The following is a 17,680-nucleotide window of genomic DNA, read 5'->3' as shown; positions in this document are numbered from 1 at the left end:
TAACTGACTGTGCCAAAAACCCTAGACCATTTTTTATACTTAGCTATCGAACATACTTGTTAAGTCCAAGTATTGTTTAAAGATCGATATGGCCCTTGATTGATCTAGTTTACATACGTAACGCACAGTAAAATCACAGTCAAATTAATCGTTGTCTATAGAAATAAGTAAATGTTCAAATTTCACCAAACAGCTCCTACAACACATCCCTCACGCTAACATCTACATTCTCCTCCATAAATGAGAGATTAACCTTTGTGTGAGTCTTGCATTTATCATTAAAACAAGAGGGCAGTTTTCCTTCATTCAACAATGGTTTTAAAAAGTAATATTGAAATCGGTCAATACTATTATGGATCGGTTGTATCAGATCGAATCAGACGATTTTACCTTTAATTTTGATTAAAAAAAATATTTTTTAGACAAATCTATCCTACTTAGAACCATTCCACTAATACAGGATTGGGCAAATGTAGTACTACCCTTTTTTAAAAACATACATCCATGACTAAGGAGGGTATTTTTGGTCATGAAGGAATCTTCACCTTGGGCATTAATGAAGATTGAATATGCATCATAAATGTTAGAAGGGTATTTTCAACCTTCAACCAATAGAAAGAGTAATAATGAGGTCTTATCTTGAGTTTCCTTTCTTCCACAACGAAGAAAAACCAAGTCCACTCATGACTATAAGCCTTCCCTCCATGATCCATCATGATATTTACATTGACTATGGCTTTAGACTTTGGAGTTAGGATGGATGTGATGGTCAAAATCCTCACTTAGAGCCTTAAGAACAGCCCATCTATTATTTATTTATGGAAAAAATATTGCTGCATGAGTCTCTATAGAGCCTGCACGCACATACTGACCAATGGAAGCGTGTGCCACAAGTATCGTCTTGGACGGGATTTCCACATTTCCATAGAAATAACGAGTATTTTTGAATACTTATATGTCTAGGCACAGGAACCACACGGGCCACATGATCAATCACCTTCTTTTTCTTTTTTTTTTTCCATTTTATTTATTTATTAGAGAAGTGTTTCTTGTGGGGGGAGTGTGGCTCCTATGCGCATACAAGGACCCATGGGATTGGGAGCACACATAGAAGCATTAGATGGACAGTCATTTCCATCATTCATGGGAAGCAGAGCGGTCACTTCCATTGGATTATTATCCTCTCCAATTCCCTATAACGTAGCAGTGCGATAGTGCTAGTGTGGATGTTCGACATGTGGCAGCTCGAACATCCAACGATCTGAGCTCAACATAGTCAATGAGCTCGAACCGTTGGATGTCCAAGCTACCACGTGTCGGACATCCACACTAGCACTACCGCACTGCCAAACTATAGGGAATTGGAGAGAATAATTTTCCCACTTCCACCCCCCCCCCCCCCCCAAAAAAAAATGGCAAAAAAGGCATTCTTTCTTCTACTTCAAAAAATATTGGCTATGTTTTCGTGTTTTTTTTATATGTAACCAACTCTTAAATGCAACTTGTTTTGAGATCATTGGTTTCTCAAGATAGGAATCGGCCAGATCTGATTCCCATTTCAAAAAAAAAAAAAAAGTTTTTTCAAGGGTTTAGGTCAAATTCTAACAAAGTCGAAATCAAGGTCAATGGAGGCCGATTCAATTGTTGATTCCACTTCCTTGAACAATGCACTGCATTTACTTTCGGGTAGGGATGTAAACGGATCGGATTCGGATCGGATACGGATCGGATGTGATCGGAGCCGGATATTCCCTGGCCGAATACGGATACCTCTAAACGGATTCGGATGCGGATCGGATTCGGATTTTCGACCATCCGTTTACATATCTGCCTTGTGTAACCCGGACCTTCCTCCCCCTAGCGGATACAATTCTCTCTCAATCCATATCTCTTAGATCATGATTCTCTTTTCATCATATTCTAGAACTTGTTTAATCTTCAAAAACCCTAAAAATCATTATTTACTTAATTTTTTATTATTAAGTATTCGGATTTTTTTTCGGACGGATTTTAATCGGAGTATTCGGATTATTTTCCGAATATCTCTAAACGAATACGGATGTCCCTAAACGAATACGGATGCGAATTCGGATTCGGATTTCGGTTATCCATTTACATCCCTACTTTCAGGTAAAAGCTTGTAAAATAGATAAGAGAGAAGTTTTTATAATCGATAAGACCAAAGATCATGGGACAACGTGGTTTGGTGCTCTCGAGTCTCGACCATAAAAATGGAATTAAAACTCTCCTTCATGACAAATTATATTAATGTCATAATGTGTATATCTCTCTCCTCTTCTATTCAGATAGAGAATCATTTTCAAAGAAATAATAATTGCAGGGAAAACCAACAGAGAGAAAAATTAAGATTTTGTTAGAAGATTTCTTCTTCTTTTTTACCGATTTATATGGTTTCTAGCTGGAAACTAATAAATCCTACTTGATAAAAAGTAGGAAAAATGATAGAACCTGGCAAAATAATGAGCCCGCAGATCATGTCCTTGTATAATTATCGTCCAAGGTCCTCCAGGGCCAGTTAAATGGAATCTATTGTGACCCATAGGAGGAGTGGATTCCATGTAAATGGACTTGGAGGGTTTTGGAAAGTACTTGTACAAGGACATGATCTGGTGTTATAGTAGAAAATTCAGGTTTTGACTTGGGTGCGAGTTGTGTCAAAAACATGAAATCTGGTCATGAGTCATGAAGACTTGCCTAGGTTTAAGAAATGACTAGACCAAGTCTGAATCAATCCAAATTTTTATTGATTTGATGTTTTTGCTCAAATCATGTGAAACTCATCGAGTCTGATTATTATTAGTAGTATTCATAAACCATCGGATGATGAAACAATCGGGCTTGGGCCTCCTTATGATATTTGGTTATGGGGGATATAGAGGTTGGAGCATTGGGCTAAGACTATCTGGGCCTTGACTTGATAATGTTGGATTGCCCTCACCTCTGCCCGCTCCAAACCAGAAAATACATGCAACTCTGGATGGACTGGCTCTGGCAACTAATGAGGTGCCCAGCCCAGCTTGATACGTTCATGTTTAAGACGGATTTTCTCATGGACCAGCCCATGCAGTTGCTCCGTAGCTCAAACCCTACAATTATTGTCCGCACAAAAAGCTAGCATGATGAACATATAACTTTTATTTCAATAGATCTAGAGGTTAGTGTTGACGATTATTCAATAAAAATTATCCGCACCCCAAGATAATAATAATTTTACCAAAAAAATAATAATAATAATAATAATTACACGACTCTAAGAAGTAAAAGAAGAAGATGAGTTATTATAATTATTATTATGGGAGAAAGAACGCTAATTGGTGATGCGCCTCGGTGTGTACCTATGCCTAGGAACAGGCACACAGTTGCACGCAAAATGACTGGTGTACCCCTTGGAAAGGTGGAAAGAACCAAGAGTGCACTGGTCATTTCGCACACGACTGTGCCTGGGCGCAGGTACATGCCGAGACACAACACTGGTTAGTGTGTTCTTTTTCCCTATTATTATTATTAGGGAAAAAGATCTCTACTTGGTGGTGTTTCTTATGCCCTCTCATAGGGCACCGTGAGATGGCGCCTCTGCCCCCTAGATAGACACCCAGGCGTACTCACCTATTGGCCCAAACGTTTATGTAGAGACCATGCGGCAAAGTCGAGATCTCTTGCCCTTATTATTATTATTATTATTCAATAACTGTTTTGTACTTTTGATAAATAAGGTTGAGGCAATTTTGAAAGTTTACTTTTATTTTTTTTTTGTGTGGCATGGGTCCTAACAAACTTTGGGAATTAAGTAAGATAGGAGCAATTTTAGACTTCGAAACTTGACACGTGTCTAATCCAAATTATGTCCTCTCTCTCCTCTAGTTGAAATGGACATATAATTTATCCATATAACAGAATAAATACCTTTATGCTATTTGAAAAAATAATAGACCTTAATAATAATAATAATTCATTTTTATTTTTTACTATTTATTATTATTTCCCTATTTGTCCACATCAATGGGTCAATTAGAAAGGCACATCTAACTACTTGGGTGTTTTGTCAAGACACATGGCACCTCGTATGTTACATTATCAAAAAACTAACACAAAATTGCTAAAAGTACTAGCTAGTTATGGCTATGCAATGTGGAGACAATAATTGTAACACTTCTGTCCAGAGCCCAGACCTATTGAATAATGTTATTGATTTGAAAATTGGACCACATAGACTCATCAATAAGTATAAGAAATTATTGACACCACCAAGGTCTTCGGAAAGATGGTCGGGGTCCAGAAAGTGAGTCCACATCTCTCCAATTTGGTGGAAAGCTATTCCTTCTTTCGCATCAAATAATTGCGTTTGAGTTCAAAAGTTTATCATATGGATCGAGCTCTCTTTCACTTACGGTGAAGAGATAACATCTTAAACAATATCTGATCTTTGGATTGAACTTGGGAAGTATGTATTGGATGTCAAACAATAAGGAATAAGAGTTAATAATGAAACTCACCAACGCAAGAGTTCAATCGTAGGATCATATCATGATGGATGGAGAGAGGAGTGGATGAAGAGATTCTTACTCCATCGTGAGATGAAAACTTACCCTAAAAAAAACATTAATCCCAAAGCTTAAAAGTTGTCAAAGTGTGAAAGAAAAAATTTTCCTTCACCCACAAAGTCTCTTCACCCATTATATCGTCATTGTTTCCATCCTTATTGATGAAGGTCCGAAATACCTTTTCCACTGTGATCTCATCAATATTTCCACTCTTATGATGAATGGCTGAAATACCATTTTCTCTACTCCAATAATCTCATTAAAAAAGACATATCCAATGCACGAGGCTCTGGTCACAGTGGGATCTGAAGAGGGTCATAATGTACACAGCTTTATGCAGAGAGGTTATTTTTCAACTTGAACCCGTGATCATTAAATCGCAATGGAGCAACCTTACCATTATGCCAAGACCCACCCTCTGAATCTAAGTGAAAAAACCATGACTATGATCTCATCATTATTTCCATCCATATTGATGAAGATACGAAATACCCTTTTCACTATTTCAAGAATCTCATTCAATCATACAACATAAAAAATAAAAATAAAATAAAAAACCTGAAGAGAACATAGGTGAAGAAAAAATCGATCCATGAAAATATAGACAAAATCTTAAAGATAAAATTAAATATTGATGTTGAATAACCTATGACCGTAACCAAGTTCACAACAAAATGTTTTTTTCTTTGTGAAACACAATTGGGAGGGGGGGGGTATAAACCCCCATTTTTAAAAGCAAACTTGTATAGGAGCTTCAAACTTTCTTTGCAGTTATTAGTTTCTTCTGTCCTATAGTTTATATTCTAAGAATCTTGAGAAGCTTACACGTCTTTCCTCCCGAGGAAAAAGGAATAACCATCATTTGAAAGTTGTAGAAATCTTTGGTTTTGGAAATGTCCAGGTTCTGAATCCGATTCAATTGAAATTAGCTTGAACCCTAAAAATAAAGTACGAGTCGATCTATTCAAATTTAACAGAATAAGAATCGACTAATTCTGATTCAATTTGGCTGCAATTAGCGATCTAATTTCAATTCTGATTTCTAAAAAGAGACAAACTCATGATCTACTGTTACCAAAAAAAAAAACTCACGATCTATTAATTATGCAGTGTTAGTACTTACCAATTGAAATAATCCTTGGAGTGAGTCTCTCAAGTAAATTTTGCAGATTCGGAATACGATTCTCTCAATGCTTTCTGATTCTTGATTATAAAAATAGCCTGATTCATTGTTGAGGAAGCGAAATCGGTATCGGATGGGCTCCATTGGTTCTGGTTTTGGTTCTGATTCGCTCAGAATCGATTGAAATCGAACGAACCAGAACCAACGGAGGCCCATCTGTGACTCACGAGAGAACTTCTGTGTGTGGAAATGAAATGCGCATCCTTAAACACAGGCGTTTGAAGAGAGTGAATTCCTCCCGTCTCCCTAGTTGTGGTGGTCCGGCTTAGGTGAAAAAACTATAACAAGGCGAGAATAACGAGGAGTTAAAGACGTTCACCGTTACAGAGTCACTGTCACCGGGGTCCATTTTGCTTGTCGCAGTCTGTTTCCAGTGTCCTCCAAGTCTTTGTCCCTTGGGTTAAATACGCATACCGCATACCCCTGATTACCAACCAAAAAAAAAAAAATACCGCATACCCCTTAAAAAATTATCAAATTACCTTTTCTTATATGTTTTCTAAAATTTAAAAAGACCTAATTGCCCTGATCTATTTGCTAAAATTTGAAAAGATCAAAATGCCATCATCTTTCCCAAATATATGAGAAGGGATAGTTTGATCATTTTTTAGCATATAACGACTGGTGTGGACTTAAATGGCTTTAAAGGGATAAAGTAGGGGTGATACGTGAATTTTCAGGGGTGGTACGTGGACTTGTCAGAACCTTAGGGGGCATGAGAAATATTAGGTGCATTTTAAGGGGTATGCGTATTTAACCCTAATCTCTTTTATCATTATCGATTACCAAAGAAACCTGTGAGAGCCATAAGCGGTTCATTATTATTACCAATAAAAAATGGAGAGTAAACTATGATCTCCTGAGTCTTATGAATTTGAGGCCGGTTGATAGTAATAGATTGACGTATCTGTATCGGATCCACACAATATCAACCAAGGCCAATACCTATCCTTGGCCGATCTTGGGACGGAAATTTATATTGGCCATTGATCGGCATCAGATTTGAAACGACCGACCCAACCTGATCTATATCACAAGTACTATTGTTTTTGGTGTGTCTTTTCACTAAAAAAATCCACCCAAAAAAACTGTTTTGTAACCTATTTTTAAGATTTGAGAAAAAGATTGGTACATTGCCCTTATACAAATTCTTCTATTCTTTTCACTAGGGTTGAAACAGGGTCAGATTAGACCGGGTTTTTTATAACCCTAGCCCAACCCTAGGTCCTCTTAGCTCATCCCGACCTTAATTCGGATTAAAATATCTCAGTCCAGGCCCAATCCTGGCGGGCTCAGCCCAGCCCGACCCTGATTGGGCCGGGTTGGCCCTGATTGACCCTGATTTTTGCTAGGGCTTGATTAGCCAGTAGCATGTGATTGGGTATTGATTTGTTTTATACTCAATTGCCTATTTGACTTTTCTTTAGGTTTAAAAACTTAACCCATTCTTAAATTTTTAAATACTTTGGTTCCATGGATAATTAACCCTTTTTTTTTTTTTTTTTTTAATGTTTCTGAAAAACCAATAGATAATTAAATACTAAACAATAGTTATAAAATGTAATTAATAAATTGTAAAGCATAATCTAACACAGGGGGGGCCGAGATGGGCTTAGCTCGAGGCCTCAACCCTGGCCCAGTCCGACGCTGACCTCGGGTCTGAAAATTTCAACCTTAACTCGCATCAAAGTTGCAAAAACCAGCCCAAGCCCTGTTTGGGCTCGGGGCGGTTCGGGCTGACAGTGCCAAACTTACACCCCTACTTTTCACATAATAAATAGTGGGCCCACATTAACATTTCTCTCTTTTTTTTTTACCTTGTGGACGCAATAGGAATGATATCATTTTCTAACCCATCATTGTTTGTAGTGTGTAGATCCATTCTTACATTGTCCATGGAGGAAAAACTTTCCAGAAAGGTTTTTTTCATTTTTGTTGTAAGTTTGTCCATTATTTTGCCAAAATTAGCTATTTTTCACATTTTCCCCATTTTTATGATTTCTTAAAAATTTCAAGATTTTGTTATTTTTTTTAAGGGAAAATTGCTTAGATCTACTTAGATAAAAAAATTAATTACAAGATAAGTAGGTTTAAAAATTGTTTTATCTTTAGTAGTTTTGATTTAAAAAATATTTACTTAATCCCCATAGTCAGTTATTGTTTATGATTTCAAAAAACAAACAAGATTAAACTTCTTAAAATACCCTAATATCTCATGTTCTCTCTCCGGGTTTTTTTTTTTTTTTTTCTTCTTTACACTTTTATTCAATTTTTTTTTTATTTTTAATCACATTTTATGGGACCCACCACAACCTCCTTCTTTCTCCTCAGAAGGCCGCACCATCCCCGCCGTTGCAATCCTGCAACATCCCCTAGCTCCCTCTCCCTCTCCTGCTCTCACTCTCCCCTCCCCTGCAACCCCCCCATTGTGCTCTCATGACAAGATGAAATTTGATAATCTTAAATCATATTCCATGCGTTATATAAAAATGTACAGAGACACTTACATTTCTTTATACAGTCAAAGATTTAGTTTCTTTGTGATTTTGTCTTTTAATCATTCCAATTCAAATATTTTTTATCACGTTTGGATGGATTTTGGAATTCTGAAGAAATCATAGAATACCGTTTCCTTATCTCTGAGAATCTGCACAAAACCACATACTCTATGACTTACTAATCACCCTCGTGAATCTGCTCGAGAAACCAAGAAATTCCAAAATCATTGGCAGAATTCACCCAAATTGTGATGTTCAACCACCCAATTCTATATCTGGCTCAGATCCAAATTTGAATTCCATCAAACCGTACTACAAAATATGATTAAAAAATGGAGAGAGATGATGAGAACACGGTGGGGTAGGGTTGTAAGGTATGGGAGAGTAAGAGTGGGAGAGGGAGAGGGAGAGGCCGGGACTGAGGGAGAGGGAGAGGGAGAGGGAGGGGAGTTACAAGTTGGGGTTGAATTGCAGGGTTGCAGCCGCGAGGACGGTGTGGCTTTGAGGAGAAAGAAGAAGGAGAAGGTGGTGAGTCCCACAAAATATAATTTAAAATGAAAATAAAAATGAAAAGAAGATGAGATACTAGGGTATTTTAGGAAGTTTAAATTTTATTTTTGCTAGAACCATAAGAAATAACTAAATATGGGGATTAAGTAAATATTTTCAAAATCAAAACTACGAATTATAAAACAAATTTTAAATTTACTTATATTGTAATTAATTTTTTTATCCAGTAGATCTAAGAAATTTTCCCTTTTTTTAATCGATCGAACCCGATATGAGACCGATCCCTAATTTGGTACTTTTCTAATTTTAATCATTCCAAACCCAATATAGACCGATCCAAATCGATATCAGGGATCAATATCTGCGGAGACTGATGCCAATACCGATACCTCAATCAACTTTTCTTTTTTTTTTGAGGGGAGAATGAATCCCTCAATTCAACTTGATACATGTATTACCAAAAAAAAAAATTTTACTTTCCTTTCCAGGACCTTATTATCCTCTTATTGTCCTTTCAAGTGGGCCCCACTTCCGAAGCAAAGTTCAAATCTGGCAAAATATTAGCTTGCCACGAGTAATGCGGAAGCCAACGTCTCGTCCCACATGTCGCTCTCGACTCTCGTGTGTCGCCCCGTACGAGTAGTTCCATTACCCTCCAAAAGGTTTGAGTTAAAGGGTCCCACAATCCCACCCCAAAGCTTTTCCTTCTGCATGGCCCCTCTTGGCCTTGGAGTCCGTCCTTGTAGTTTTGCTTTAATACTCTTCCCCTCTTAAGGCCACTAACCAATCACCTTACGTCACGTGCCCCCCCCGTCTCTGCATTTTCTCTATATAATGCTGCTTTGGTCGCTGGACTTCGAGGAAGGATCATCAAGCTCTTTACTCTGTGAAGACTAGCTAGAATAGAGTTAAGAGCGGGTGAGAGGAGAGGAGAGGGCTTCTAAAAGGGTTTCTTCTGATCAGTGTTCGAGTTCATAGTCCCATCGAAGATGTTCATTGAAAGCTTCAAGGTTGACAGCCCTAACGTTAAGTACACCGAGAATGAGATCCATTCTGTGTACAGCTATGAGACTACTGAGCTCGTTCACGAGAACAGGAACGGTACCTATCAATGGATCGTCAAGCCTAAGACCGTTCAATACGATTTCAAAACTGATACTCGTGTTCCTAAGCTAGGGTTAGCTTTAGCCACCCCCAAAAACGAACCTCTCTTTCTCTGCTTAAGAATCAATTAAATCTGAACTCATTCTGTTCTGTTTCTGTGAATTTTGATAGGGTAATGCTTGTGGGTTGGGGAGGAAACAATGGTTCAACTCTTACTGGTGCTGCCATTGCTAATCGGGAGTGAGTTTCTTGATTCATGTTCCTCTTCCTGCTTCTTCTGTCTTTTGATTTTTTTTTATTTGTTTAATGTTCGTGGGTTGGTAAGATTTTGTGTGGGTTGTTCCTGTTTCTTCATAAAAAAATTTATAACTGCGTGGGTATTCGTTGTTCTCAGAGGAATCTCGTGGGCTACCAAAGACAAAGTACAGCAATCCAACTACTTCGGCTCACTCACCCAAGCTTCAACCATTCGAGTTGGATCTTTTAACGGGGAAGAGATTTATGCTCCTTTCAAGAGCTTGCTTCCCATGGTACTGTGATTCACTGACATTTTTTAAGTTTTTGTTCTAAGCCATCAATTACTCATTTTGATTTGATGCACAGGTGAACCCTGATGATATTGTTTTTGGGGGTTGGGACATAAGCGACATGAACCTGGGGGATGCGATGGCCAGGGCTAAGGTGTTTGACATCGATCTGCAGAGGCAATTGAGGCCTTACATGGAATCCATGGTCCCACTTCCCGGAATTTATGACCCTGATTTCATAGCTGCCAATCAAGGCTCCCGTGCCAACAATGTTGTCAAGGGTACCAAGAAAGAGCAGGTTCAACAAATCATGAAGGATATCAGGTATATTTTCTTGCATTTTTCTTATCAGATTCACAAGTTTTGTCCTGAAAACAGGTAACTTTTGTTTAATTGTTGTCTTGGTTCGATATGGGTTGATATCAGGGACTTTAAGGAAGCTAATAAGGTGGAGAAGGTGGTGGTTCTTTGGACTGCGAACACAGAGAGATACAGCAATGTAGTTGTGGGGTTAAATGATACCATGGAGAACTTGCTATCTGCGTTAGAGAAGAACGAGGAGGAGATGTCTCCATCCACCTTGTATGCAATGGCATGTGTCCTTGAGAACATTCCTTTCATCAATGGAAGTCCACAGAACACCTTCGTTCCAGGGTTGATTGATTTGGCCATAAGGAGAAACAGTTTCATCGGTGGAGACGACTTCAAGAGTGGCCAAACCAAGATGAAATCTGTCCTGGTCGATTTTCTTGTGGGAGCTGGAATCAAGGTAACTGTGTCTCACTCTCTCACTCTGCAACTTGGGCTAGTATAAAAGACAGGGAGAGAATATAAAATTTCCTTTCCTGTGTTTTCTAAATTTTGCAAAATTTGATGATTATAAAAATGTTATAATTTCAGCCAACGTCAATAGTGAGTTACAACCATCTGGGCAACAACGACGGCATGAATCTCTCGGCACCACAGACCTTCAGATCGAAGGAGATCTCAAAGAGCAATGTAGTGGATGATATGGTGTCCAGTAATGGCATTCTCTATGAGCCAAACGAGCACCCTGATCACGTTATCGTGATCAAGGTAATCTAATCTGAACAAGTCAAAAGTTCAAAACTGATAAAAACAAACACAGGCGACTGTAGAGGATCATTTACTTGATTTTTCTTTTGGGGAATTGCAGTATGTGCCATACGTTGGAGACAGCAAGAGGGCGATGGACGAGTACACATCGGAGATATTCATGGGAGGGAAGAGCACCATCGTTCTCCATAACACGTGTGAAGACTCCTTGTTGGCTGCTCCTATCATCTTGGACTTGGTCCTCCTGGCCGAGCTCAGTTCTCGGATCCTACTCAAAGCAGAGGGAGAGGTATTTCCACTTACTCTAATCACTTCAAGGTTCAAAATTGAAACTGGAAATTGGTCAATTTGGGCTCATTATCTGTTTCTAATGGTATTTGCAGGGCAAGTTCCACTCTTTCCACCCTGTGGCCACTATTCTGAGCTACCTCACAAAGGCTCCACTGGTAAGCAAGCAAGCTTATTGAGGGCAAGTTTCATTTTAACCTTATAAATGAAAAATGGTTTGATGGGTGTCTCTGAAACAGGTGCCCCCTGGTACTCCAGTGGTGAATGCACTGTCGAAGCAGAGGGCAATGCTTGAGAACATATTGAAGGCTTGTATTGGTTTGGCTCCAGAGAACAACATGATCTTGGAATACAAGTGAAGTGAGAAGACCATTGAAGACCATCAGAACTCAAAAGCCCGCCCCCCCTTGTTTTGTCTGTTTCACTCTTCTTTTCTTTTTTTTGTTCATTTTCAGCTTAAAGAAATGTTAAGTAGAAAATTCAATGTATGAGGAAGATGGGTGTTTCCTGTTTGGTCTTTGATTTCCTTCATCTTCTCGTTATATATTTTGTTTCACCCCTACAGTAGTAAGTGCCATTCCATTGTCGTGAAGGGAGAAGGGAGAAGAACAAGAACTCGTCGGTGTTGTGCAGGCTTTTCTGTTTTTAGTTAACAATGAATGAAAATGTATTTGTTGGTGTTGCTTTGGGGCAATTTGGTTCAGAGGTAACTGTAATATTCCGTAATATTGAATCATAAATGATGAAAAAGTGAAATCTAAAGCTATATAATAATAGGTATTGCTAATTAATTAACTCCAGCAGTCTTCACTCTTTTTCTTCCCACGGCAACTGGTTCTCATTACACTTTAATCCTTCAAGCTAAGCTTCAACTGTGCATCTAATGAACATACACAGAAGGGAAACTCTAAAACGAATAGTCCAAGAATCCATATTTCCCACCCTAATAAGCCTGGAGTACCTGTTACCTGAGCGTCATTGGGTTGAGATTGCAAATGGAAAGGTTAGGTGATACACAAAAAGTAAATAGGCAAGAATCCTTTTACCACTTTTGCCATCTGCCATGAACACAATAAAAACACCTTACGACTGGTAGAACAAATTATCAGGGTCTTCATATGAAGAAGGAAAGATTCTATATCACATGTGATAAAAGATGAAAAAAAATACAAATATGGAAGACAGAATGGACTGATTGGACTCCTTCCAATGAGATTTGAGACCGATCAATAAATCCATCATTAAAATTAGGATTTTAACATTTAAGCCATGTGTTCGATTCAATAAGAATTAATGAACTTACTGTTGGCTCCACAATGCCTAGATTGTCAAAACCCATCTGATCCTTAAGCACAATTTTATCCTGAAATTCATAAACAAATTGCCATGTACGAAATAAAATCCCTACACCTATTCCCAATAGGTACAAAGGACTCAACGGGCCTACAACCTAGTCTGAAAACTATAAGCCACACCTCATAGGCTCTCATGCCCAACTAAGTGCTCCTCGGCTACCATTCACAACCAAATGTTATGCATGAACTTCACCCAAAACATGTAAAGGTGACATCATTACTCTATCATCCAAAAGGCAAAAGCTACCTACTATTTTTATTTTTTTTGGGTAAAGTCCAAAAGAAACCTACTCAATCATATATCAACAACTAAAATGGTTCCAACACAAGTGGTTATACACCAAAGGTCATGAATAATCCCAAGTTCTATCCTCATCTTCATACAATCATACATATATAGCCCGATAGGGGAAATAAAGAGAAAACTCTACCTCTACAAGGTTTGAATCAAGGGTGTCAATTGATTCGATTTTTTAACAATTTCGATCATAAGAGATTAGGATCAGAATCGGACTAATAAATTAATCAATTCTAAATTTGAGATTTAGGACCATTAACTAATGGGTTGACCGATTTAGATTTCTAAACGTTTCCAAGCAGTCCAAAAAAAACACTCTCTAACACAAGCTATACAATAATATATTAATTTCATTCCCATGAGAAATGCAATCCACTATCACTTTCCCCCCTTAAATCATGAAACTAGTTCATATTATGTCTTGTTTTGTATTCAATTAATAAATAGGAATACCATCGACCTCATAAATTATGGTTATTTTAAGGTATGTTTTTAAGTTAGTATTCCCAAATGGATCGTTATATTAAAAGTTAAATCTTTGGTAAAATAACATGTGAGACAAGTGATACTAGTCAAAATGAAAGACTTAAAAAGTAAAAGGTTTGATCTTAATTCTCATGACCTTAGGTCCTAAGAATTATATAATATATAGGGTTAGGATGTGAATTTGTTCCTGTTTTCTACGGTTCCTAATTGATCTATCGATTCTAGAACTGTTGGGAGACCAATAACTTAATTGGTAGATTCGAAATCAGACCAATAACTTATTGATAGATCCATAACCCGACCAATAAACTATTGAATGGATCAATTCTGGCCCAAAATTGAACCCTTAAAGATTAAAAAAAAAACAAAAACTAAAGCAATGATTAGATGCTTATTCATACCTTGTACACCAATCGTTGCAATCACTCATTGAAAAATGAGATGTTAGAGATAGAAATGGGTTTACTACGTTGGAATGTTGGATCACAATGGTTGGAAGTAAGGATGTCATTCGATTCGGTTCAAGATACAAATGTAGAAACCAAATTTGAATCGAATCAAGAATAGGAACACATTTTCAAAATCAAAATCGAATCTTTTCGATTCGGTTTTGTATTCGGTCTCTTAGTGGATTTTAATTTGATTTTATATTCGGTTTAAATCCTATTGTAAATGTTTGAACCTACTTTTTACATCTTCACCAATTAAAAATCCTTATTTGTTAGGATCATAATCCACCAAACTTTTTCTACACACTAAAAATGAACACTTGCTTCTCACGGAAGGTTCGCGTTCACGTTTATTTTTTCTCAATTATTAGAAATGCCAGCAGTCCAACATGCATATGAGCAAAATGAGTTCGGCATCGACTGATTACCAATTCAGTTGGTTCTCTACCCAATCCAATAGTTGAAGCACAATTCGGGATTGAATCCAACTCCGAATTGACCGGAATCGGCAATCCCATTTCCAATTCTTAGAAGTTGCGGGGTCGGCTTGGTGGGACACTGGTCAAAGGTGGGCAGTGTTACAAGGTCTCCTCAGGCCCATTAGGGCGGATTTTAATCCTCTCCAATTCCTAAAGTCATTCAGTTCGGCAGTGCTAGGTGGAGATGTCAAAATCTGGTAGCTCGGACATCCAACGATTCGAGCTCGATATAATCTCCACCTAGCACCACCACACTGCACAGCTTTAGGGAATTAGAGAGGATTATTTTCCCATTAGGGCTGCAAAACCGTATACTAGGCGGGACTGTTACTTTCTCCCTGCACATCACCGGTGGACCACCCCACTATTTTTTTTTGCTTAATAAAGGGTCTAAGCGCCTAGGGGTACATGGTACTTACCACATAATGAACTAATGCAAGTTAATTTAATTTAAATACTTCAATTTAGATTTTATGCACATAAATCCAACACGAAGGGCATCAATTCTGATTTGGAATACAAGAAACATTAATTTTGACATACCTTTTTGCACCATGGTGTTGTCTATTTTCGATCCATAGTTATTGGATTTATGTACCCTACAACCATGTGCTTTCACATTATCTAAATAAAGTACTTTTACCCAAAAAAAAATAACAGACATACCTTTGTCCTTAATTTTCAACTTTGCCATTGTTTGGGAAACAAGACCACTACCACCCGTATGACCCAGGCCCATGGAGAGTAGTGGGTTCATAAGTGAAAGGGTTCTTTCCTTCTTTTTTTTTTTGTTTGTTTGCGGTTTTGGGATCATATTCAGATTATCAGTGCAGCAGAGGTGGGTGGATGGGTCATCGCCTATGAATGGGTGGGGTCCAGGGCCCATGGAGAGTAGTGAGTTCACAGGGGAGTGAGGGACCTCATGTTTGTTTCCATTTTCAGTTTGGGGACTGATCATGTGGCCAAAGTTACTTTCCTAACCTAATTATCTCCCATGCATTGGCAAAAATACTTGTACTTTTCAGAGAATGGATCATCTGGAACATACATTTCAGAGCTAATCACATTTATTATTTTGTTTCCATAAAAACCCCTTGTTTCCTTGTAATCGCAAAAAATAAGACAGGTGATTAGTTCTCACATGTAGTTCATCACATGTAGTTCACCTGTTGGTACGAGCAGAGGAACCGAACTCTACTTTTCGACCATGTGTGCACGCACACCCATGCACCCTCCCACATGGTCCATAGATTTTAAAACTTTATTTTGACACTTGGTGGTATCCATTTAGGCTAAAACTTGACATGTAGATAGGGTACATTGGAGCCTACCAAATTTGTGGCCACATGGCAAATATTTGGGATATGGGTAGTAGAAATAGGGCGCCACAGAATATTCTTTCTATTTAAGTTTTAGGATTGAGTTTCTCTTCACCCATGGTGAGGAGAATTGAATCCTTTGATTAACATGTAGATAGGGTACATTGGAGCCTACCAAATTTGTGGCCACATGGCAAATATTTGGGATATGGGTAGTAGAAATAGGGCGCCACAGAATATTCTTTCTATTTAAGTTTTAGGATTGAGTTTCTCTTCACCCATGGTGAGGAGAATTGAATCCTTTGATTAACATGGGGAAGGGTATTTTCGATCATGTAGAATAAGAGGTGAGAATTAATGATATCATATGAATCCAATCACATGGTCACATCACCAGTGAAAAGGAGATTATCTCTGAAGCGAAACTCCTAAAAAATAAGTAATGGTAATATCTCTTTCTTCATAATAATTGATGGCAGATGGGTCATCGTCAAATAGATAAACCATAGCCATATTAAAACTGCTTAAGGATCTTTTTCTTCTGATTATCCAATCCTATTGGGTAAGGGACCAAGTAGTATAATTCATCCACAAACATTTCTATGAAAGAACCAAGTCAACTTGTTGTTCCCATACTTGTACCAGGCCTTCTCCTCCCTTGGGTAGGATCAACCACCACTATATCAGATATTCCAAGTGGTTTACCATGTTTTATTCTACAACTCTCCTAAAGCCTAATAAAGATTACACTTGACCTGATCATAAAAACTACCCACACAACCATACACAGTGCAAGGGCCTCTTCGGAACCATGTAGTCGATCCCATTTAGTTGGGATAAGGTTATGATTGTTGTTGTTGAACAATACATCTCATTTTACCTTGCCGGCATATCGATGACCAGAGAATTCATAATCAAAAGCACAGCGTATTAACTTGAACAAAATAGTGGCCCAAAACACATGTCAAGCAAGTAATAATCTACTGTATAAACAGAACCATCAAAGCATTACTTACTATGTTTAATTGGGTTGGTTATTCATAAGCTAAGAGCATAGAGTGTATAGAACCAAATAGCAATCCCATATATACCAAGATCACCGAATAACCCCCCCCTCCCTAATCAATGGCAAGTAACAGAAGACCCTAAGCTCATTAAAAAGAGAATGAAGCAAAAACTACACCAAAAAGAAGCCCAAATGGAATCGAGACAGAGGAAGCACTAGAAGACCCTGGAGCTGGAGCTTGGGCTGTGATTCCTCCTGAGGCCGCAGGTGAGGGAGCAGCAGCTGATGGAGTTGCAGCAGGTGAATTTGCAGACTTGGGAGACAGAGATGGCGATTGAGCTGCGAAACCAAATCAATTAAAAAAAATATTAAGATTTTATATTTTATTGAATGTTTCCCCCCCCCCCCCCTAAATTGGCTAAGAGATTCAGCCAAAAGAAGTTTGATAAATGGAAAAAAATAAATAAAAAGAAAAATAATGGACAGAAAAAGAAATAACCCCATTGGAAAATTTTCATAATTGTTCTGAAATAATGCAA

At 38.0% G+C, this 17,680-nt stretch overlaps 1 protein-coding gene across 1 annotated transcript; it reads left to right on the top strand.

Annotated features, from left to right (window-relative positions):
* The first annotated feature begins 9,655 nt into the window (after window positions 1-9,655).
* Window positions 9,656-12,244, top strand: LOC122665510 (inositol-3-phosphate synthase-like). Its single transcript, XM_043861663.1, has 9 exons — window positions 9,656-9,930; window positions 10,029-10,097; window positions 10,252-10,387; window positions 10,461-10,708; window positions 10,811-11,153; window positions 11,285-11,461; window positions 11,562-11,750; window positions 11,845-11,907; window positions 11,989-12,244. The coding sequence occupies exons 1-9, from the start codon at window positions 9,743-9,745 to the stop codon at window positions 12,106-12,108; spliced, it is 1,533 nt and encodes a 510-aa protein (XP_043717598.1). The 5' UTR covers window positions 9,656-9,742; the 3' UTR covers window positions 12,109-12,244.
* The last annotated feature ends 5,436 nt before the right edge of the window (window positions 12,245-17,680 follow it).

This window comes from Telopea speciosissima, chromosome 1 (assembly GCF_018873765.1).
Source record: "Telopea speciosissima isolate NSW1024214 ecotype Mountain lineage chromosome 1, Tspe_v1, whole genome shotgun sequence".
NCBI lineage: Eukaryota > Viridiplantae > Streptophyta > Magnoliopsida > Proteales > Proteaceae > Telopea > Telopea speciosissima.
This window is presented reverse-complemented; position numbering and strand designations above follow the sequence as displayed.

Excerpts from the sequence above, each read along its gene's own strand:
- LOC122665510 (XM_043861663.1), top strand. The coding sequence starts at position 9,743 with ATGTTCATTGAAAGCTTCAAGGTTGACAGCCCTAACGTTAAGTACACC. Across the intron at positions 9,931-10,028 it reads ACTCGTGTTCCTAAGCTAGG|GGTAATGCTTGTGGGTTGGG; the intron begins GTTAGCTTTAGC and ends GAATTTTGATAG. Across the intron at positions 10,709-10,810 it reads CAAATCATGAAGGATATCAG|GGACTTTAAGGAAGCTAATA; the intron begins GTATATTTTCTT and ends GGTTGATATCAG.